Consider the following 23,922-nt stretch of genomic DNA (forward strand, 5'->3'; position numbering starts at 1 on the left):
CGAATGGCGAATAGTCGCAGCGTTTTTGCGATCGATCTATTCAAATCATTCTACTCAGACGAATTTACGCCAATTCCATAGTCGAGGAGCACAAAAAACTACTCGAAATTCGACGTTTTTTTACTTCGAATCCTTCACTCGAAGTTAGTGAATCGGCCCCTTAAACATGTTAGCTAGAATGGGTAGCCCAAACCCCGACGAGGAGGTAGTGGCCTAGAGGTGGAAGTTTTGTGGTAAGGGGATACACCCTCAAGCAGGGACAAGGAAATTCCTATCTGTAGTAGGGCAGAGGAGCATATAGCGTATGCCAGACTGCTAGGACTGGAAGGTGGTGCAAAGTTCTGGAAAGGGATGTGTGTCCATGACAACTGGGGTTGTGTTTGCACTAGTGGAATGTTCTGCATGCCTGACAGTGAATCTGCTTGAACAGTGAGTCAGATTTTCAGCTCAAAAGCTCTATTTGAAGGTCAGAGTGTCCTGGATATTGTATATTTACTTTCTATGCATCTCCTATATAGTCAGTTTACCCTAAAGAGAGAAACCTGTTGAGAGACCTGTTGAGCTAAAAGCCTGCTATTAGCTGTCCAGGACTGCTAGAAATTTTAAATAATAGAAAATCAATGCAAAAGTGCTCATCAAAGCACTCTAAGTAAGTTTATATGCGTTCGTTTCTTGGGTTTAAAAACCCCTTTAAGGTAAAAATTGTTTAGGGCCTTCTCCTTGTCCACCACCATAACTAAGTGCAGAGTGTAGGGGTTTTACCCACTTGAATCCCCATTGCTTTTGCAACCCACTTCCAGTGGGACTAAAATGTAATTTGTTTGCCAGTTAACATAAGCCCTTAATCCAAATAGTATCCATCCAAATAAGAAGAGTTCAAAAAAGATTGGCTACTTTTGCAATCTGCTTGTTTATTTCTTATTTACTATTTAGTAAAAAGAATGTACATTCCTATTACATGTTTTAATTGACTTCCAAACAGCTGCATACTTAGTACAGGTATGGGACCTGGGGTTTCCCAGATAACAGATTTTTCTGTAATTACTGGCAAACATTAAGGAAGCCCAATAGGCTTGTTTTTCTACCAATATGGATTCATACAGCTTAGTTTCCATCAAGTACAAGGTCATTTTTTATTGTTACAGAAAAAAAGGAAACATAGAATAATTTGCTTAAAATGGACATTATGGGAAATTGCTTCCCTGTAATTCAGAACTTTCTGGATATTAGGTCGCTGGATAAGCTGTGTTTAAATAGCCATAGTCTAGACCAGCCATACAGCCCTTAAATTTAACTTATGTCATTTTCACATATGTTCTATCACCAGCAAAAAAATAAAATTGGTGCAAATAATACATTACCCTGTGTTCAACTGGGTCATAGTCCAGAGCAAACACTCTACCAATCTGTGAGTCGAGTATACTTTCATAATTGGTTCCATCGAAGTTAATTCGTCTGATGTCATGGACATTCGCAAACATTAAATATGGCCGAGGACCTGTACTTAAGAAACATTTCCAGAAGTTAGTATTATAGATTAAACCGTCATCAAACTTTTTTTTTATTGTATTTTTAAAACTGAAATTGTTTTGTGGGTTTCATGAGGCAGCAGAGCACTTGGAGGCCTCACATACTAATGAATTAGAGAAGTTTGTTCTTCCAACTCTGACCATGAACACTTAGATGTTCCTGTAAATCATCAGCTGTTTGGATTCTTGGTTTTGAGTTAATAAATCCTGACTATATAGAAGCAATAGGGCAACAAGGCAAAATATTAGATTGTAACACCCTGGGTACAAGGAAGCAGGTCTGGATACACATGGTCCTGAATATGACGATTATAATAGAGTAGCTGAAGCATTGACAGCATATAAATTGCAGTTTAGAAGGCTATTTTAGGCCCAATTCATCCTTCATTGCTCTCATGTCAATGGACTGAAGTTTTGCTCATGCATCTGTCATGTTATTGTCACCTGAAAATACTGGTAGAACAATAATGCCTATACAGCTCAAGCACCACTTAATAATGCGTAAAAAAGGACAATGTCATGAACGGGTAGTATTTTTAATATTTATGGAATGTTTTCTGACCCGATATGTGCATAGGAAACAAGTTAAAAATGTTGCTGACCTGAGGCCAAACATCGTTTTCTGTCCATCTGTAGGTAGTACCCTGCAAAGCAGTCACATTGCCATGTCCCAGGTCCTGATATTATGCAAATATGGCTGCATCCACCATTATCCGGGGAGGTGCACCCTGAAAATAAACTCTCTGTTAGATTCACTTCAGTGAAAATCAATAAGCCATCAATATAACTACTGCATTGTCATTTCAAGTAGCTTAGTCATTTTGCTTTGAATTTATTTACATTATGCAGCATTTGATTGGCATATGTAAGTATAGTTTTCATAATCATACCAATATTAGGATTTTAATTAGCCCAGTTCTGTAGGAGTGTGCAGTCACACTATTTGCTACTGCACATAAGGCAAAATGTAAGGGGGTTGTACAGTACCAGGATAAACATTTGGAGGAGTCTGGTAACCTACTGCAATTATTAAGATATTTACTTACATTATGCTAACTGCACTATTCCAATAAAAGCTATCATCTGATTGTTGGTTACTATGGACTGCTGGACCCAGAAAAACAGTACCACATACAGGCTGAATTTTCACATGGTTAATCCAAACAACAGCCAATAAGAAGATTGGGCTGCTGGCATGCAGGTCATTTTGTTCACCTTGTTTATCATATTGAATCAGTCTTACAGTGATCACAGCATAAACGTTTACAAAGTCAAAAACAACACAAACAATAACAGAACATATGTACGAAATCAAGCAACACTTAAAGCAGTCGACTTGAGTTGTTAGGGCTCAATAGAAAAGTAGTTGTGAATAAGTCCAGAGCATTGATGCAAAATCAAAAATGATAATTCATGTATTTTGTGGAGCTCTAAGAAACTGAACAGTCAGATGTTAAGAACTTTAGGGACACTCAGGGGCAAGTTTACAAAAGGGTGAAGTGACTAATGCTGGCGAAAATTTGCCAGCGTGACGTCATTTTGGAACTTCGCCAATTTACTAATGGTCGCCAGCGTAACTTCGCTATTGAAGGAGATCGACTCTAGCGGTACTTCACTCCCTAACTCCCTGAATGGACTTAACTATGCAAGATGCGGATTTTACTGAAGGTTACCTCTTGCGCCCTTGCCTTCGCCACTTCAGACCAGGCCAAGTGCAATAGAGTAGATAGGAGTTCCTAAAAAAATAGTTGAAAAAGTCCCATAAAATGCTAGTGTCTTTTCCTTTTTCAGGGAGATAGGCTGCAAAAGAGCGTAAATTTTTTTTTATTCTATTAAGGTGTAGTGTAATGTATTTGCTGCAACATATCCGTCCATTGTACTTTAACTTCCCGCCATATGCAAATTAGGAAACGCTAGCGCAACTTCGATTTGCTTGGCGCAGTAATGCTAGCGCAACTTTGCCATCGTTCAGCGCCCTGGACACAACTTTGGATTTTAGTGAATTATAATTGACCTGGCGAATCTACACCTGGCGAAGTGTTGCGCTGTGAGCAGAGCCATCACTGGCGATTTTTCAGAGGTTAATGAATTTGCCCCTTAGTATAGAATGATATATACCTGTGCATGACTTCCCATCTTCAGAGAGCACTGATCCTTCTGGACAGGTACACATGGGCCCTTTAACTGTTTGTACACAGCCATAGCTACATCCTATGTGCTCTGGCAGGCAAGGAGTTTCATCTGATTCAAATAAACAAAGCATATTACCTGTCTGCATTAAATGCTTTGCAAGGCATGGAGTAGATTGATTTACACTAATATATACTTTTCTGAAACTAACTACAGGTATGGGATCCGTTATCCGAAACCCAGTTATCCACAAAACTCCAAATTATGTAAATTTCATCTTAGATTCAATTTTACCCAAATAGTCCAATTTTAAAAAAATATTTTTCCTTTTTCTCTGTAATAATAAAAAAGTACCTTGTACTTGGTCCGAACTAAGATATAATTAATCCTTAATGGAAGCAAAACCAGCCTATTGGGTTTATTTAATGTTTACATGATTTTCTAGTAGAACTATGGTATGAAGATCTAAATCACGGAAAGATCCATTATCCAGAAAACCCCAGGTCCCAAGCATTCCAACAACATTTAATTGCTTAATGCAGTGCTGAGCAGCCGTCATATCACTAATTTATTCGGCACTGTACTTGATGACACAGCCTTTTATGTCTGTCATCAAGTGACAAATAAGTGAAATTGTGTATTTTGCCTTAATTTTATACTTTGCTTCAGGAATTGAGGAATCCTCCAAATAATCATTGGATTGGAGTGAATATAAAAATGACAAAACATTATTGCTGGCTTTTGCTGGCTTACTGACCACTCTACACTATCTTTGCTGTTTTAATGAATGTAAATGAGCCCTGTGGTATGGTAGTATTATTTGGCCTCCATCTGGAATTTTTTTTTAAAGTCACTTTGCAGTGGGCTTCTGGTTAATTAAATGTCCTGATAACCCATGATATTTAATTATCCAATACTTACCATGGCATGCCTTATTGTCTGGAAGTAAAACATAGCCTTCTGGGCAGGTACAGAAGTAGGAACCTGGGATATTTTCACAGCCAAGAGTACACCCGTGATTCCATAAGGCACATTCATTTATATCTGCCAGATTAAATAGCAGAAAGAAAATTCCTTATTTACTGCTTAGCACATTCATATTTTGTTTTTAGTGTTAGTTAAATTGGAACCATCTCTGACTGTTGGAAACATAACTAGGATTTCAGTATAAACTATATCCTCCAAAACTAGTAAATGACTAACAATTGTCTTAAGCCAATGGCACACACATTGGGGCATATTCACTAAAGGGTGAAGTGTCCAACGCTAGCGAAAATTCATCAGAAATCTCATCCGCAGGGACATCGCCAATTCGCTAACAGGCGTAGAGGACAACGAGTCCGTCGCTTGTGTTCGTTCGTACCCTATTGCAAGGTGGCTTTTCGATCTGGCGAAGGGTCGTTACTCCACAAATTCACTAAGATGCGTTCGCCTGCTGAGACGCAACTTTAGTGAATTAGCATAGTGGTAACGAATTGGCACCTGGCGAGGTAGCGTGGATTGTGGCGAATCGGTTGATGGCGACAATTTCTGCATAGTTTACGACAAGAGCAGATAAACTTCCACCAGAAAATGCTGTGTGTGTGCCACTGGCCTTACAGGCAGAGTAGATAAAACAAAAAAGTACTAAATTATATATGCTTTTTATTTGCTTTGCTTTTTTTTTTTTTTTTTTTTTCCTGAAGACGGCTCCAGGGGTCGAGCCGAAACGTTGAATAAAAGGTTTTCTATTTTTGTATAAAGACCTGTTGGTGCGGTTTTTCTCTCTTGCCTGCTTTTATTTGCATATAGACATCTGAAAAACTATTTTATTTAAACCAAAAAACTCAAACATGTGAGCTAAGAAATATGCAAGAAGTGAACATGGCTATGGCTTTTCCCAAAACTATAGTCGATTTCCAACATTACTGTTATTGAATGAGCGATCTATATTGTTTATGAAAATACAAACACTTTCTTTTTTTGTTTACCAGTTTAATCTTAAATATTCTCTTTACCTTCACAGTGACGCCCATCTGAACTGAGGACAAAACCATGCATACAATGGCACTTCTCCTTCACTGCATCTATTTCACATGTTTCTGTACAGTGTTTTTTGGCGATGAAGCATGACTCTGGTCCTATAGGACATTAATAACGAAGAATCAATTATAACAATGGCTAATGATATGGAAATGGCTACAGAATAAAGTTTGCTTGGAAGTAAGTAAAGAACTTGTACATGTACAGCTTAGAAGCAAGACAACACATAGGGGAGATAACAAAAACATATAATTAATTCACCTTTTATTTGTAAATGAAAAACAGAAGGGTACAATAAAGAAGAAAAAAATATTGCTTTATGTGTGAGTGTAGTGTGTGTTTGTATTTCTTTATAGCAACCCAGTTTCAAGTTTTTGATGTTAAAGGTGTTCATATAGCCATTTCATATTTTATTCTTTTGTTTTACTTTTAACCTGCTGGTTATAGATTGGTGCTACTTTTAATTCTGTTAACACAATACTTCGTTTAACCCTACTACAGAAGTGCTTTAGAATACAGTACATCTGGTTTGTATAAATGGGTTAGCATTGTACCAATGGGAGGTACTTTGAGCTTTGAGATTTTTATGGAACAGTTTTTATCAAATATCTTTACTAATTTTGCTAAATACTTTGTATTTTGTGTATTTGTTTTTACTGGATACTGTCGTTTTAAGAACTGTTTCGCTTTATAATTTTTTTCCCTCAAAATTGCTTTTGATTGGTTGTTTTCTGTATAAAAGTTAATTTCCTGTCCATTGTACCTTAGCCCATGATTAAATAAATACCTTGCAGGCACGAAAAGCGTAGGGCCTATGGAATTGCCCTTACAATTTTAACTATGATTAATAAAGACTTAATTTTTTAAACTAATATTTTTGGCCTCCTTTGAGTGCTGAATAGCCCTATCCTTTTGTTGAATATTCAGGTACTTTGAACACCCATCATTTGTAAAGCTTAGAGGAGGGCCAAGCTGGATAAATCCTAAAAAGGAGTTGAAGCCAAATATACATAATGCTGTGACCATGGAAATTGGCACAGTAAACATATGCCCTAATATCAGTACTAATCAATTCTTTATTAACTTGCCTTTAATGAGAAAATTATAACAAATACAATTTGCCTTTTTATTTCCATGTATCTTGTGACCATGGACTTCAACTAAATACTTGCAGTTGAATGAACCATATTAAACTATTCAAAAAAAGTAAACAAGTTCTAATATAGTAAAAATAGGGGATAAAACATGGTTTAAAAAGTCACTCAACTCACCATGGAGAAGCTAAGTCCTCGTCAGCATTATAAGATAATAAAATTGACAATAATGATTGTACACTTACAATAAGATTGTCCACTTACCTTTGTTGGAAGAAGAATTTAAAACACTATATGATCTCACTGGATGTACTACTTTCAAGTTAATAATCTCCGTAATTGATGGTTTTAAGCTGATAGAAACAATGTCTTTCCCTGTGAATTTATTAATTATTCTTATGGAACCAGATTTCCACTCTGAATAATAGATATGATCATAGAGAAGAGAAAATCCCAAAACATGATATCTTGGAGAACTGGAAAAAAAATGATATACATATCAACACAGCTCATAATATCTCACAGACATTACCATGCTCATTGCAGTCGTAAGGGAACTGTTGTGCCTAATACCATTGCGCTATACCTAACACAGTTGAGTATAATTTGCCAAAATGACTGCAACTGGGTGCACATTTCCAGGGTTCAATGTGAGAATGTTACCTGCACCCAATTATTTAGGTGCAAATGTGCTCTCCCTATTGACAGTGGGCGCAAAGGGCAGTAGCTCCAGGGTTCGCCCTGTGTCAATAGGTGCAGCAGCACTCAATACAGAAGGGAAGGCAGGAAGGATTGAGCAACACCAAGTGCAACTATATGGGAGTGCAAGGAGCATATTTGATACAACCACCTTTAGACTGCAGGACTGCACTTGCAGACATGAATTATCCAAAAATATATGGGAAAGCAGATACAAATTCACCCCTAACTGATCCACAAACTGGGTGTTCAGGTGTATCTAAGGGCTCAAATGGCCATTCTCCTGAATTTTTAACTAGCCTTCAGGATGTGTAACCCTTGCTGCTGTTCCAACCCCCACAAGAGGGAGCTTTAGAAATTGCATTGCATCCACATGCAGTCAAACCCTCCCCTGGCAAATCTAGAGCGTCGCATTTTGGTCTTCAATAAAGACAAGGCAGTAGTGTCACTGGGAAAATAGAGCATAATTCAAAAGCATCAAGTCTCTGTTGACTTTATGTTATTTTGGTGCCATTTTCAGCAATTTTACTACTGAGTGAAGAAGAGTCTGATCCCGGCCTTGATATGCAGTTTAGGTATTTAAAATACACTTGAAGAACTAATTTGTAAATGGCTGTGTTAGCAAATACACATACAGGTATAGGATCTTTTATCCTGGGCCTGGGATTTTTCACAAAATGGATCTTTCCATAATTTGGATTACTATCCAAATAAACCCAAAAGGATTACTTTTTCATCAATATAGATTCATTTGGCTTAGTTACCATCATGTATGTGCTACTGTTTTATTATTACAGAGAAAAAGTCATAGTCATTGTCAGAAGTCATTTTCTTAAAATTTGAATTATTTGATTACAATAAAGTCTGTGGGAGATGAACTTCTCATAATTCAGAGCTATCTGGATAACAGGTTTTGAGATAAAGTATCCCATTCCACTGTGTTTCGTTTGCCACAAAGTGCTGCTAATACTTACATAAATACAGTCATTTTCATCATGAATAATGAATAATGTATTCATCATGAATAATGAACAGTATAAGAAGAAAATGCAGCTCACAAAAAAAAGAAATATTTGTCCCTACCCAAACACTAAGACCAGTGGCCCCTGAGACCCGTTATAATTCCCTGGAGGTCGTGTCAGTACAATTTGGTCACAGGTCATAAGAAGTGTTATCTGTTATTATTATTCAAAAATGCTAGTACTTGGCACCTGGAAGTAAAAAGTTTTGCAACTTGAATAGTAGCAAGTTTTCTATAATTAACTACAAACTGCAGTATTGCTCTTTTTGCCTGTGAGATCTGTAGTCATACCTGTCGTCTATCCCTTTATTATGGCGATCTATGTAATAGGTTACATAAAATATTTGAATTCCTTGTGCAAAATATAAGTAAAAAAAAAAAAGCATAAAAAAACTTACGGTCTCAAGTGCTTGATAAGTATTACAGAGTCACCGTTATATGAACAAGAGCCAATGATCGCATCATCTCTGTCTATTTTAGACAAGACCCAAAATATTTGCCTGTTATCTGTGTCCAGTGTTAGGCCTATAAGTGCCCCACTCAGTTCAGTAATAGCTGTTACATTATTTCCATCCAGATTTGCTTTTTGAATAACAGTCAAAGAGCTGTTACAAGACCAGAAGAGAAGTCTGAAATCAGAGAACAAATACAAATAAGGCATCTGCCATTGTTCAGGGAAGCTTTATTCAAAAGTGACAGTATAGTAGATGAAAGGTCCGATGGTGAGCCCATGAGCTTATACAAAGTTTGTGAGAATATACAACACAGTCCAGTAGAACATGGACAAATCTAGATGTAGGCAACAGAGGCAGCTGCCTAAGATGCAACTATTTTTGGAAAAGTGGGGGTGTTATTTCAGAAAATATGTGTATTGTAATATGCAAAGCAGAACACTGTTTAGCAGCTCATCATTAGACCAACTCTTTGTCTCTCCACCCTTTCCTATCACCTCCTTTATGCCCACCTCTAACTCTTCCAAACAGTGCCCTCTTCCAGGCAGAGATAATGGTGTGCACAGACAGACATCCTTGCCTTGAGTCCCAACAAGCATCTTGCCCTGGCTCTGCAATCGATATGGTTTCAATGTAGTAATGACAAGAATAATTTCCAACAAAGGTGCTGCTTTTATAAATAAGTAAACCTGGAAGAATAATTCATTCTGCAAACTTAATGTCACTGGTGTTCTTTTCTGTTTCTTTTATACCCACTGAATTATTTGAGAACTTACAGTGAGGCCCATAAATCTTTGGACAGAGACAACTTTTTTCTAATTTTGGTTCTGTACATTACCACAATGAATTTTATGAATTTTAAAATGAAACAACTCCTATGTAGTTGAACCGCAGACTTTCAGCTTTAATTCAAAGCCTTTTTTTAGCACAATCCTTTCATTTCAGGGGCTTAAAAGCAATTGGACAATTGACTCAAAGGCTATTTCATGGGCAGGTGTGGGCAATCCCTTAGTTATGTTATTATCAATGAAGCAGATAAAAGCCCTGGAGTGGATTTGAGGGGGGTGCTTGTATGTGGAAGACAATATGCGGTCAAAGGAGCTCTCCATGCAGGTGAAACAAGCCATCCTTAATCTGCAAAAACAAAAAAAACTCATCCGAGAAATTGCTACAATATTAGGAGTGGCAAAATCTACAGTTTGGTACATCCTGAGAAAGAAAGAAAGCACTGGTGAACTCAGCAACGCAAAAAGACCTGGACGTCCACAGAAGACAGCACTGGTGGGTGATTGTAGAATCATTTCCATGGTGAAGAGAAACCCCTCCACAACAGCCAAACAAGTGAACAACACTCTCCAGGAGGTAGGCGTAACTATCTATAATACACAAAAGCCATGAATATCCTGTAAATTATATCCTTATAAACGGTGAGTTCTGATGTCATCAGTTATAAACGGTGAGTTCTGATGTCATTTCTGTCACATGACTCATTGAAATTTGTGTATTATAATAAATAAAGTACCCCCAGTTGTAAAATATGAGGATATTAGAAGTTACCTCGGAGTTCCATGACCTGTATAAAAACACTCGGCCTTCGGCCTCGTGTTTTTATATGGTCATGAATCTCCTCGGTAACTTATAATATCCTTATATTTTACAAGAGGGGGTACTTTATTCACTATATAATACACAAAAGCCATGAATATCCTGTAAATTATATCCTTATAAACAGTGAGTTCTGATGTCATCAGTTATAAACGGTGAGTTCTGATGTCATTTCTGTCACATGACTCACTGAAACTTGTGTATTATAATAAATAAAGTACCCCCAGTTGCAAAATATGAGGATATTAGAAGTTACCTCGGAGTTCCATGACCTGTATAAAAACACTCGGCCTTCGGCCTTGTGTTTTTATATGGTCATGATACTCCTCGGTAACTTATAATATCCTTATATTTTACAAGAGGGGGTACTTTATTCACTATATATCCAAGTCTACCACAAAGAGAAGACTTCATAAAAGTAAATACAGAGGGTGCACTGCAAGGTGCAAGCCACTCATAAGCATCAAGAATAGAAAGGCTAGATTGGACTTTGCTAAAAAAAAAACATCTAAAAAAGCCAGCACAGTTCTGGAAAAACATTCTTTGGACAGATGAAAACAAGATCAACCTCTACCAGAATGATGGAAAGAAAAAAGTATGGAGAAGGCATGGAACAGCTCATGATCCAAAGCATACCACATCATCTATAAAACATGGTGGAGGCAGTGTGATGACTTGGGGTGCATGGCTGCCAGTGGCACTGGGACATTAGTGTTTATCCATGATGTGACACAGGACAGAAGCAGCCGAATGAATCCTGAGGTGTTCAGAGACACTGTCTTCTCAAATCCAGCTAAATGCAGTCAAATTGATTGGGAGGCGTTTCATAACACAGATGGACAATGACCCAAAACATACAGCCAAAGCAACCCAGGAGTTTATTAAAGCAAAGAAGTGGAATATTCTTGAATGGCCAAGTCATTCACCTGATCTGAACCCAATTGAGCATGCATTTCACATGTTGAAGACTAAACTAGGACAGAAAGGCCCACAAACAAAACAGCAACTGAAAGCCGCTGCAGTAAAGGTCTGGCAAAGCATTAAAATGGAGGAAACCCAGAATCTGGTGATGCCCATGAGTTCAAGACTTCAGGCTGTCATTGCCAGCAAAGGGTTTTCAACCAAGTATTAGAAATGAACATTTTATTTTCAGTTTTTTAATTTGTCTAATTACTTTTGAGCCACTGAAATGAAATGATTGTGTTAAAAAAGGCTTTAGTTCCTCATATCTTTATGCAATCTTTTTGTTTAACCCACTGAATTAAAGCTGAGTTGTTTCATTTAAAATTCATTGTGGTAATGTACAGAACCAAAATTAGAAAAAAAATTGTCTCGGTCCAAAGATTTATGGGCCTAACTATGTATTTATTTTTACTTTACTATTTTCTTTATGTTTTATTTGTTCAGAGGAAAAGCCTTCTAATGTTTCCTATACCACATATTATTGTATTCCTAGATTGGATGCTGTCAAGTTATTCACTACTTGTCTATTGCAAAATTAAGTAAAACGTTTAAACATAATGTCACTGGTGTTATTCCTAAAGCCCTTAAAATGATCTAATTGCAGTGGCGGAACTACCGGGGGAGCATGGCCCTCACCCCCTCAGAGCCCCCCGGCAGTCCGTTCGCCACTGAAAATGCGGGCAAATGCGGCCGTACGGAGGGGGGCGGGGCGGGGCCCGGCTGCGTGTTACGCACCAGGGCCCACCCCCTCTAGGATCGCTACTGTCTAATTGGAATTACTGTGCAGTCATGTCAAGTGAATGAGGCATATTACATAGTTTCATATAGACTGCCCTGTTTTTGTACATATAATTAAGTTCATGTAATTTAGTTATTTATCTGAAAGTACCAATGCTTAGCATTTAGCATCCAGATTACATTTTGTTGTGCAATGTATTTATAGTAAAATGTAAGAAAAAAAGTAATATTAAAGGTACCCTGCAAAAGGATCAATAGCAATGAACATGGGATTAAATAAACCTCTCAGAAGTACTCGAGATTTTTTTTCATTTCCGCTTGTCAGTTCAATTGTTCCTTTGTGTTGGTTAGCCCAGAAAATGGCATTGTGTTTCCAGTCAATTGCGAATCCAGTTGAGCCTTTTCCTACAGCACGTAGCCTCTAGAATGCAAAATATGAGGGTTTAAATGAGGCAAGGATCATGACAAGAATTGCACAAAATAGCTGTTCTCTTCAGCATCAGTGTTCAAATAATTATCTTTACATAAACTGCGTACTAGTGGATTTTTGTTCCTAAAATTATACTCAAGAAACTACCGGTACTACTTATAGTGAGGTAGACTAAATAAAAAAGTTTGCCTTTAGAAAAACCTCAGAAATAATCACGTTAACATAGTTATTTTTCTTTTACTGTATTGTTTGTTTTTTAAACTCTCCTCGGATTTCCTATCTGCTCAGTTGTAGAAGCCAGAATTATAAAACAGTATCCAGGTTACCTCGTGCTTTGAGCCATTCAGGTACATTCTTTGAAGAAAACCTTTGTTTTGATCAAGCCAGTACAGTCTGTTCTCTTGCTGCACAAAATCTAGTTGCAATGTGGATCCTGCAGAGGGCACTACTTTCCTGAGATTGGTCCCATCGCTGTTAATGCTAAAAATGCCACTGCCGTGGCTAAAAATCAGGAATGGTACAAGAGCTGAAAAACAGAATGAATGCATAACAGACACATGTGGGCACATAGGGAGTATATTTATGGAACAGTGAAAGTCACTTGTATTAATAAAAAAATTATAATGAAAAGTTGGAGCTTGTAACATCACGAAGGTACGAAGAGGTTGAAGTGAAATGGATATTTGTAACTTTGAGTTTCGACCACACACTTCAACGCAAACTAGTTCAGTGTGATACATGTGAAAAGTAACAAACAATTAAAACGTAACCTTTACTGAAAAAATACTAAAAAGAGGAGCGCTCATAAGCCACACACTCACTGATCAATTAAAAGAAGCATATGGTAGAATGGTGGTGCCAAATTGAAGGTTAATTGCACCTCTCCATAAGTGAGTTCTGAAAGTGCCTCAGTACAGTGCCACTCGTTCCCATCCTTCCATTAGTGCCCAACGTTAGCAAAGACCTGTCTATCTACGTAGGGACAGGGTGGGAGCTAAGCAGCCCACCGTCCACCTATGCCGTCCGATGCGTTTCGCTGACTACCTCGGTTTCCTCAGGGGCACTTCTACGGAAACATCCATTATCCGGGAAATTCCAGGTCCCGAGCATTCTGCATAACAGGTCCCATACCTGGACTAGAAATTACAGGAAATCCTCATTAATACTATTTGTAGGCATTATATTACAAAACCAAACTGACTGAGCTACAGAGTGATTGTAGTTGAATGTAGTTGAATGTAGTACCTCATCAAGCAACTAGGCTTTGCTCTTTGGCATAAGGAAAACTGGGCCAGATTCCAATGATTCCCTATTCCCTATGAACAGTGTCAATAAACTGTGCACATGGGAAATATACATTTTGGAAACTATATCAAAAGGCTATTACTGTATTATATCTGCTGGGAAGCCTGGCAATGTATAGGCTGTGCTCAGAGAAGAGGTCTGAATAATAAACCTTTTGGTTAAGACAGCACAAGGCCAAGTGACATTCCTGAGCATTCCCGCCCTCTACCGTGCGCAGGTGTGTGCCGATGAGCGGCAGGAGGGAGGCCGCAGGGAATTTTTAAAATTGCTGGCATTTGATATCCTCCAAGGCCTGAACTAGGGGAGCGCAGGCAGAAAGGGTACGTGCCCAGTGGGTGGCCCCCTCTTCTGCCTACCCCTAGTTCTGGTCCTGTTATGAAGCAATTGCCTGGGTCCCTAACTGGGCCCTAAATTCGGGTCGCTGCTGTTTTGACTGCCCAGGTTTTTTTGGAGGGCTTGTCCAGGTCAAAACTTCCATATTAGAAAAAACAGGCAGGATTCCCTATGACTGACACAGCGAATAGCAAATCGCTGATCACCAGGCCATAGCCCCGCATCTGATGTCATGACTGTGCCCTGTAGCGTCATGACCCTGCCCAATTACATCATGGACCCACCCCCCTGCCCAGAGTTAGACAGGCCAAAAGGTGTGAACCCTACCCTAGATTTGCAATGGCTGGAGTGAAGGCCTATTGGAACAGGAACCTGAGGGGTCTAAAGTGCAAGAAGAGTGAAGTCTTTCCCTGACTGACTACCATGGGAACACTATGGGGAATCTGCAGTTGGTGCAATCTCTCCTGCATTTCTCAACCTTGCATCCCAGGCACCATCTCTTCTTGCTGCCAGATCCATGCATGCTCTCTCCTTATTGCCTTGGCTTCCTCTCTTCCATCTTTCCTTCCACACTAACATGGCATCAGGCTTGTTGTTTCAATTGCCTAAGGCTGCCCCCTGCAAGCTGGAGGTGAACTCATTTGTCTGTCTATTGAAATACTTTCCATACATACAGTATAAATAGGGCTGTCCTCCAGTATATACTGTGTATTTCCTCCTCCAACAACTCTTCATACAACTGTTTACCCCTGCTGTTACAAATAAGGATATGGGAAATCACAGGTACAGGCAAGGATTAGTCAAGTGAATAGTTAGAAGCCAGACAAAGGTCAAATCCACAGAAACAAGCACATACAGGAGGAAGATCAGGTACAGACTGGGAGAAGGAACCAGAACCAAGGAAACAGGTCATCTAACCAAGGCATATTTGAAAAATTAAAGGTATACTTTCCCAGGAAAACTTGTTTTTTTTCAAAACGCAGCAGTTAAAATTGCTGCTCCAGCAGAATTCTGCACTGAAATACATTTTTTTTTAAAAAAGCAAACAGATTTTTTTATATTTAATTTTTAAATTTGCCATAGGGTTTCCCAGGTGCCCTCATGTCACGTGACTTGTGCTTTGATAAACTAGTCACTCTTTACTGCTACACTCTCAGCAGCCTATCAACAGAACAATGGGCAGCTAATCATATAGCAGCTATTCTCATGTCTACCACTAGGTGAACTAGGGAACACGACCTAGCTCATGGTAAAATACAGTTGGAAGTGGAGAAACAATAGCTGTCTCAAAGCAGTTCAATCCCAAAGTGCTGGCTCCTTCTCAAAGCTCAGAATAAGGCACAATGTACTGAGATGGCTGCCTCCACACCAATATTACAGCCAAAAAAAATCAAATATTTTTAGTTTAATCAGTGTAATTTAGAAATAAAAAGTAAACCATAAAAATCATGACAGAATCTCTTTAATTTATTAATCTTATATGTAGGACAACGGTTTGTAAAGATAAGCCCAAAATGAGACGTACCTGTAAGATAATCCACTTTAGAGAAGAAAATATTTGTCTTAAAGTGGACCTGTCACCCAGACATAAAAATCTGTATAATAAAAGTCCTTTTCAAATTAAATATGAAATCCAATTTCTTGCCTATGCAAGCAATTGCTTTTCTTTCCATTCAGCACTTCCTAGGTGTCTTGCAAGATTCAAACACAAATTGGATATCTCCTTGGTATAATAGTGTCAGTTGCTCAATCGCACAGTGGTGGGGTTCGCCAGGTCCACATAAACTTCAAGGTACAAATAATGATTCCACTGGAGAGCTGGTTACAATGCAGTGTTGTGTTTTATTGAAGATGCATGAGCACTACATGTTTCGGACCTCAAGGGTCCTTCTTCTGGTGCACCAGAGGAAGAACCCTTGAGGTCCGAAACATGTAGTAAAACATCTGAGATGGCTGTGCATTCGACAGTGGAGTGCACGGCCACCTTGGATTTTTTTGTGGAAACCACTGGGACCTTGGTGCACCATCTACAACGCAGAGAATCAAAAATAATTCCTTAAAGGGGAAAACAAAGGCAAACAATGCAGATATGCATGAAAACACAAGGACTTGCTTGCAGAAAACTGTAAGCAGTGCTCTGAAATATCTGTCTTTAACAGAAGGCAGAAGGGCTTGAGAACATTACAGGGATTTATTTATACAAGCAACAGCAAAGTACACTAGTGGTTCTCTGCAGGTTTGGTGATTGATTTCCATAGATGTAACTGGTGAACTGGTTAAAATAAATCACACACTCACTGCTAGAGATGCAAAGCAGATTCTTCTCTATCATGCAAATTCCATCTGTAACATGACAATGACAGGGGTATAACTACAGAAGAAGCAGACCCTGCAGCTGCAGGGGGGCCCAGTAGGTATAGGGGCCCCATGAGGCCCTAATTCCTGTACAATTTCAATAAATATTGGTAAATATGGTTTTCCATAGACTCCATTTTATCCAAATAATCCAAGTTTTTAAAAAAGTATTTACTTTTTCACTGTAGTAATAATAATAATAAATAGAATACTGTATACTTGATCCAAACTAAAATATAATTAATCTGTATTAGAAGCAGGGTTATTTAATGTTTACATGGTTTGTTAATAGACTTAAGGTATAAAGAGTAGTGATGGTCGAATTTGCGCCGTTTCGCTTCGCCGAAAAATTCGCGAATTTCACGCGAAATTCGCAAAACGTCTCGTTTTTGACGCCGGCGCCCGTTTTTCCGACGCCGGCGCCCGTTTTGACGCCGACGTGCGTATTTTCGGAAAAAATTTTTTTGACGCCGGCGAATTTTTGCCGCAAATTTATTCGCTGGCGGCGAATCGCGCAAATTCGCCGCGAATTCGCGCCTGGCGAATAAATTCGCCCATCACTAATAAAGAGCCAAATTATAGAAAGATCCATTATCCATAAAGTCCCAGGTCCCGACCATACTGCATAATAGGTCCCATACCATATAATTTCCACTTATGAAATATGTTTTACTTTGGGTGATAATAAAACTAACCAATTTGAAGTTATTGTGGTCTGCCCTGGGTTTTGCCCGAACATCTGACCTTTTTGGGGTTCTCAGCCAAAAAATCAAGCGATTCAGGGTTTTTTCTTGATTTTCTCGAGTTTTTTCATGATCCAATTAAATAGAGGGTTTTTTTATAAATAAATGAGCAAAAATTAGGCATGGGAGTTTGGTCAAGCTTTTTTTTATTAATATTATAAGACAAATTTGGATTTTAGTGAATAACGCCTTAAATGTTACTTATGACTGCACATTCTTGCACCATAGGTGTGGCAGTAACAAATAAATGCAAGGAGAATAAATAAGAGCCTCATGAAGCATGTTTGATTAGGGACAGCATTTCTTTGCTATGGCTCCAAGTATTGCCTAATTTCAACATCCACTCCAGTGTCGTGCCTGTGTGAGAATATTCTAAAAATGTCGACAGCACATGAATGGTGTGTATATGCTGGACTTGTTTTTCTTCTATTAGTTTTAATAACTAACTATCCAAAGGCAAATTATTATATAGTAGGAACAATTTGTTTTTGCATTTGTTTAATTTATTCTTTACTTTTTTCCATTTGTTTTTCAGATCAGATGTTTACTTTAACTGGGGCAATATCTGTAGACTTTTTATTTCTCTCTAACATTACTGACAGCAAATTCCAATGCTCAAAATATAATATATGAGAAATCAACCTGATTAGGGTGCGAAGGGCTAAACGGAGCCAAAGAATTCTACAATGCAAGACATGCAGGCTTCTGAAAAGAGAAAGTATTCACATGCCTCATGCTAAACAGATAGAACTGCCTTAAACCAAAAATTAGAGGTTTCAACTCTCAAGTCAGGAGTTATTAGCAGAGACATGCATGGCCGACACAATGGATACAGGTGCAATGCAGTCGAGGTAAGGGGCTGATTCCAGTGTAGGGGCTGATTCTTGGCCTGTGTTATTCAGCAGGTCACCAGCACCATGTAGCATTAGCCTTAGCCTTTCTCACACTAACCATGTTTGTTTTTCTTCTTCACTGCTATGCAAGTTCTCCCCCCTCAGAAACAATGTTCCAATATCTTGCACTGAAACAGGAAGAATAAGAACCAGGTGAATGCTCCATGTGTGCAGGTAGTGCTCTAGAAATTAATGTAAGAAGTGCACATTGGTCCCTATGCAACATTTCCTAAGGGTTTTTGCCAAAATTAGTGGAAGTCCTGGACCAAGAGGTCAATGACACAACATGGGGTATTAAGCAGCTGTGGTTCTGACCACTCACGTGTCTTGACTTGGTGTCAATGGGAAGCAATCCTTGGCTGGGATCAGGCATTTTGATCACCATTAAGCAATAACCATTAAAGCTCTCCACATTGGTACCGGGACCTGAATTAAGTCATGTTTGTTCCTAGACAAACCCATTGTTCCAGATATGCTTTATCACTTTCAGCAGGGGTCCAAAAACGTGTTTACCCATGGGCCACATTCAAATGAAAAGGTGTTACTGCATCATCACTCATGAACACATAACTACAAAGTTCCCATTAACGCCTGCTCCAGTCATCAGGAAATATACCCAATAACGTAAAGGAAAAATAAATCATACATACATATAATATTTACATATTATAACAAAAGCAGAACTTGAATTCTTGGCAGCCTTTATATCCCTTTTAAAACAGAAAAGATTGAGGCCAACACTCAGAAATTATATATTAAAATATAGTTATATATCATGGAGTAGCTTTAATTCCCTGTTTGTCCAGTTCAAATCAAGAAATAACAGAAACCAAAGATGTTTTTGTAATTAAGGCAACAGGCAAAATGTATGTTCAGCACAAACCCTATGCATTGAACCCATGTTGATCACAGGGGTATATTGCACAAACCCATATGATTTTGACAATTTTACAACCTTTCTTCAGCAGTTCACTGCTTTCAAGCAATCTGTCACTGAACTGAACTTGTTACAGATCTTTTTTACTACTTGTTGACGTTCACATTCTTTAAATGCCAGCCTAAATGGAATCTTTATACTTACTTATTGTGTAACACGCAATCATCTTTCTAGTCCTAAAGGAACTTTACTTATGCCTATGCACTCGAGTGATAATTTGGTCCAAGGGCCAGGCACCCTGGTCCTTTTATGAGTGCTCTTTGATGGAGGAAGCTCAAAGCCATTTATGATGATCTACATTTTACTATGAACTAGACCAGTGGTCCCAAACCAGTAGCTCGCGAGCAACATGTTGCTCACAGATGTACTGCCAAGCAGAGCCTCCTGTAGGCTACCAGTCCATATAGGGGCTACCAATCAGCCAATCACGGTCCTTATTTGGCACACACTGGAACTTTTTTCATGCTTGTGTTGCTCTCCATTTCTTTTTACATTTAAATGCGGCTCACTAGTAAAAAAGGTTGGGGACTCCTGATCTAGACAGTGACACTGCAAGACAATTTGCAATTGATTTTAATTTATCTGAGCATTTATCTGGTATTTTAGCTGCTGGGGCCCCATATAAAAGTTGGAAGGAGGCAGATAATTCAAAAGCTATAAAGATTAAAAATGAAGACCAGCTGAATTGTTGCTAAGAACAGGACATGCTATAACATACTAATACCCATATGCCCAGATAAACCATAGAAGATGTTTGCTTTTAATCAGATGACCATGCTACCTGCTGATGCCAGTAGGGACAAAGAGGTGCCTGAGCCTCATCCTTATTCATAATGCAGAGTGCCGAAAGTGAGACTTGCTGCTGCAAGAGAAGAACTTTTTATTCTCTAGCAGTTGTTCAGGTATTTGGCTTGTTATGCGGAATGCTCAGGACCTGGCGTTTTCTAGATAAGGGGTCTTTCTGTAATTTGGATCTCCATACCTTTAGTCTACTAAAAGACTACTAAAAATTACTAAAATTATTATGTAAACCCAATACTATTGTTTTGCCCCCAGTAAGGATTAATTATATCTTAGTTGGGATCAAGTACAAGGTTCTGCTTGAAAAAGGAAATCATTTTTAAAATGGATTAAAATGGAGTCTATGGCAGATGGCATTTCTGTAATATCAGAGCTTTTTGGATAACAGATCCCATACCTGTACATACAGTAACAGTGCTGTAAATCCCTCTTTTTGTACCGAGACAATCCCAACTGACTATGCAGAATATCCAGTTCTAACCTCAAATTTAAAAAGTCTTCCCTTCATTCTACCATACTGCCTCCAACACTCCATATCAAGTATGGTAACACATTTTTTAATAGTCTATAATTTATTTTGTCTCTAAATCGAAACACGTTCTATTGCAGTTTGAGCTCTGTTGACTAAAATCTTCAGAGACAGATTGTCCTTTTTAATACTTATTGACCTATTTGGTGTAGACCACTAGCTAATTTGTGAGGCTTGGCCTTGATAAGGTACACAGTTTGTATGTCACTACTTTTTCATATCATACATCTCTCCTGGTCCTATGGTTTTAGGGCTATGTTCATGCTCAACATTCTAATTTTTCCTACACTGAATATTCTACACTTCTTTCCAAATGAATGTGTGTACTCTCCCTTCTCCAGGTCAGGTTTCTATTATAACACCAGAACAATTGTTTATATCACACAGGTTTAGTGGCTCAAATGCACCATCCTTAATAAGAAATATTAAAGGAGAGGGAAAGCTTAGGAGGCATTTTATTGGCAATAGATTAGCTGCAATAGTGAAGTAGAATGCTATATTTATTCTGTAGAATGTTTTACCATACCTGAATAAAAAGCTCTAGAAGCTCTCTGTTTGTTTAGGATCACAGCTGCAGTATTAGCTTGGTGTGACATCACTTCCTGCCTGTTCTCTTATAGCTCTGGGCTCAGATTACAGCAGAGAGGGAGGGGGAGAGGAGCAAACTGAGCATGCTCACGCCCGCTGAAGGCAGGAAGTCTGATCCAGAAGCCCATGAGTACACAATAGAAGAAAAGAAATGCAGTGTTTCTTTTGACAGAGGACTCGGAGCAGCACTACTTTGAGGGTTTACTGGTATATTTGGGTGGACTTTTCTGATGAGGCTTATTTAGATTTAACCTTTCCTTCTCCTTTAGGTTCATGTTAAAGGGGCAGTATACCCTCTTGCTCAGAATGAGTATAATGAATATGGCTTGTGCTGAACACATTTTTGCCTATTGTTTATTGTCTTAATCACAAAAAATATGGCAAATAGGGAGATTGAAGCTACTGCATGTTAGTCCCTTGACAGCTTGAAAATTAATTACTTCACCAGTGCAGAGGTAATTTCCCTGTTTTTTTTGTTGTTAAACCAACAGGCAAAACCCTATTCATTGAGTAGCCTGCCATTGGCACCTAGTGGTTTTCCCCAGATTCATTCATACTATTTTGAATATTGACACCAGTTTTTACTGACATGAAATATCTGTTTATTCATGTTCTCATTATATTATTCATTCTCATTATATTTTCTTTTCGTGCGAAACCAGATCTTGCCAATGGTTTTTTATCCACCACAAGGTACTGCTACCCTATTTTCACTTGTCTGCTTAGATTTTAAGGTATCTGTGTTTGCCTCGCTATTGACTAGCATTTTTTATAGCATTAAAATGTATTCTAATAAATAGCATTTTTAATATGCTATTGACATTGATAAACTGGCCAAAAAAATTCAGATTGCTTTTTCTCTTCATGTTCCTAAAGAAATGTATGGTTTCGCATTTTCAATGAGTGAAATTTAAATTACTTTCATAAAGAACTAACTTAATCCGCACACAAATTCAAATTTGCAATGACGCACCATGACATTTTAATGCCCCACGTTTCCTAGCAACATTGGTATTAAAGAGGCCATGATCTGAACTAGACTGGCTCTGCAAATACAAAGGCATCGTGTCGAGCTACTGTGAATAGAATGAGGAGTTTGGAGCAGTGATGAAAAGCCCCTTTATGTCACCTTAGTGCATGATGCGTTAACGGGACAAATGAAAATAATGAACAATCTGGAATACTTGGCATCTCTGAATGGCACTGTAGACAAACAGACAATTTGGAATGACCTGAAAGCCTGAGAAATGCTGTGCTAAAGCAAAGCTGATCATTAGTATGCCAAGCGAGAAGGAACTTAGGGACATGAATGTGAAGCTATTGCTGCACTGTGCAGGAAGAATCTGGCTTTGCAAAAAAACTTTCTCTTCTGGTGATAGAAAATAAAATGTAATACTTTACATTTATAAATTGTTTTTTAAAACTTTATTTTTTTATATATTATAGGCAGTAGATATGTAGCATTAGAGCATATGCTCTATTTATCAAGGTCCGAATTTATCTGAGTATTTCTAAGTTAGAAATCCGACCAACTCCGATTGCCCTAATGGACCATATTTATGAAGAAAAAAGCCAGAATAAATAGAGTTATACATATGTATTGTTAAACAATGTGACAACTAAAAGTTCTAATAAGGCATTAACGTTTAATAATATTTTGCCAATACCTTTTTAGAAAATGTTCTTATACTTGCAGGTCATTGTCTTTTTACCTACTTTTAGCAAGTTTATTTTTCCTTGGTATCATCTGTCTGAAAATGAGTAGAGTGATTGCCTCCTACCTCCTGAGAAATACTCCAGTAAGGATGTTTTGCTTTGGTTTACAATCAAACCCATGGAGATGCCCAAATACCAATCTTCTGTTCTTTCAAATAGTAAATTAATTGGGGACTCCTGTTGCTTCCTCGTCTACTGATGCACTATTCACCTGTCATACGGGTGCACTGGCAGATAAATGTACCTCCAAGCTTGTGAGATATTTAGATGCATAAGCTAGTGATTATTATTATTATTAGGGACAACAGGTGCAAGACACATTGAGGTTCTGCTCTTACTACCTGCCTATGGCAGCAGTTAAGTAATTAAGTTGCAACACACCCAGAGCACTGTGCTTTCCACCTTGCACTAGAATCACAGCATGGCTCAAAGTTCACTGACATTCCAGGGCACAAGACCTCTTTAACTTAGCACTATAGGGCAAGATAAATTAATGTTTTGGTGGGACTTGTGAGATTTATACAGTCTGATCATCAATCATATTTTTCTCATTTATAATTTTTTTATTATAATTAAATGTGCACATTACGGTGTATTTAAATATACCTTTGCACATTTGTATTTAAATATACCTTTGCACATTTTAGAAATACACCTCAAATCTGCATTTACCTCACCCTTTTTATAGATGTCATCATTATTATTATTTATTTAGCACCAACAATTTACACAGCACTTATATAGGAATATACAGTAAAGGAATTATACAATATTCCCATACAATAGTCCCTGCCCCAATGGAATTTGCAAACTAAGATCCCTATACCATTAACTCACATGTGGTCAGTTTTATCAGGAGTCAATTAACCTGCCTGTATGCTTTTGTATGGAAGGAGGAAACAGGAGTACTCATAGGGGGAAATTTACTAACCTACGAAAATTCGCCAGTGACAGCTTCGCACTCATCGCGAAAATTCGCTCAGACAATGCTAATTTACTGAAATGCGAAGTTTAATCCAGGTCGCTGAATTGAATGCTG

General features: G+C 38.2%; 1 protein-coding gene across 1 annotated transcript in view; it reads right to left on the minus strand.

The window, feature by feature from the left end:
• The window catches only part of egf.L (epidermal growth factor L homeolog), a 76,245-nt gene that overhangs the window by 49,109 nt on the left and 3,214 nt on the right, over positions 1 to 23,922 (minus strand). The window contains exons 2-10 of the mRNA XM_041590122.1: positions 13,010 to 13,209; positions 12,493 to 12,674; positions 8,894 to 9,124; positions 7,040 to 7,251; positions 5,657 to 5,779; positions 4,581 to 4,703; positions 3,648 to 3,770; positions 2,132 to 2,257; positions 1,362 to 1,498 (exon numbers count right to left, since the gene is read on the minus strand). Coding sequence (XP_041446056.1) covers positions 1,362 to 1,498; positions 2,132 to 2,257; positions 3,648 to 3,770; positions 4,581 to 4,703; positions 5,657 to 5,779; positions 7,040 to 7,251; positions 8,894 to 9,124; positions 12,493 to 12,674; positions 13,010 to 13,209 — 1,457 coding nt within the window. The remainder of the gene's footprint in view (positions 1 to 1,361; positions 1,499 to 2,131; positions 2,258 to 3,647; positions 3,771 to 4,580; positions 4,704 to 5,656; positions 5,780 to 7,039; positions 7,252 to 8,893; positions 9,125 to 12,492; positions 12,675 to 13,009; positions 13,210 to 23,922) is intronic.

This window comes from Xenopus laevis, chromosome 1L (genome assembly GCF_017654675.1).
Source record: "Xenopus laevis strain J_2021 chromosome 1L, Xenopus_laevis_v10.1, whole genome shotgun sequence".
Lineage (NCBI taxonomy): Eukaryota > Metazoa > Chordata > Amphibia > Anura > Pipidae > Xenopus > Xenopus laevis.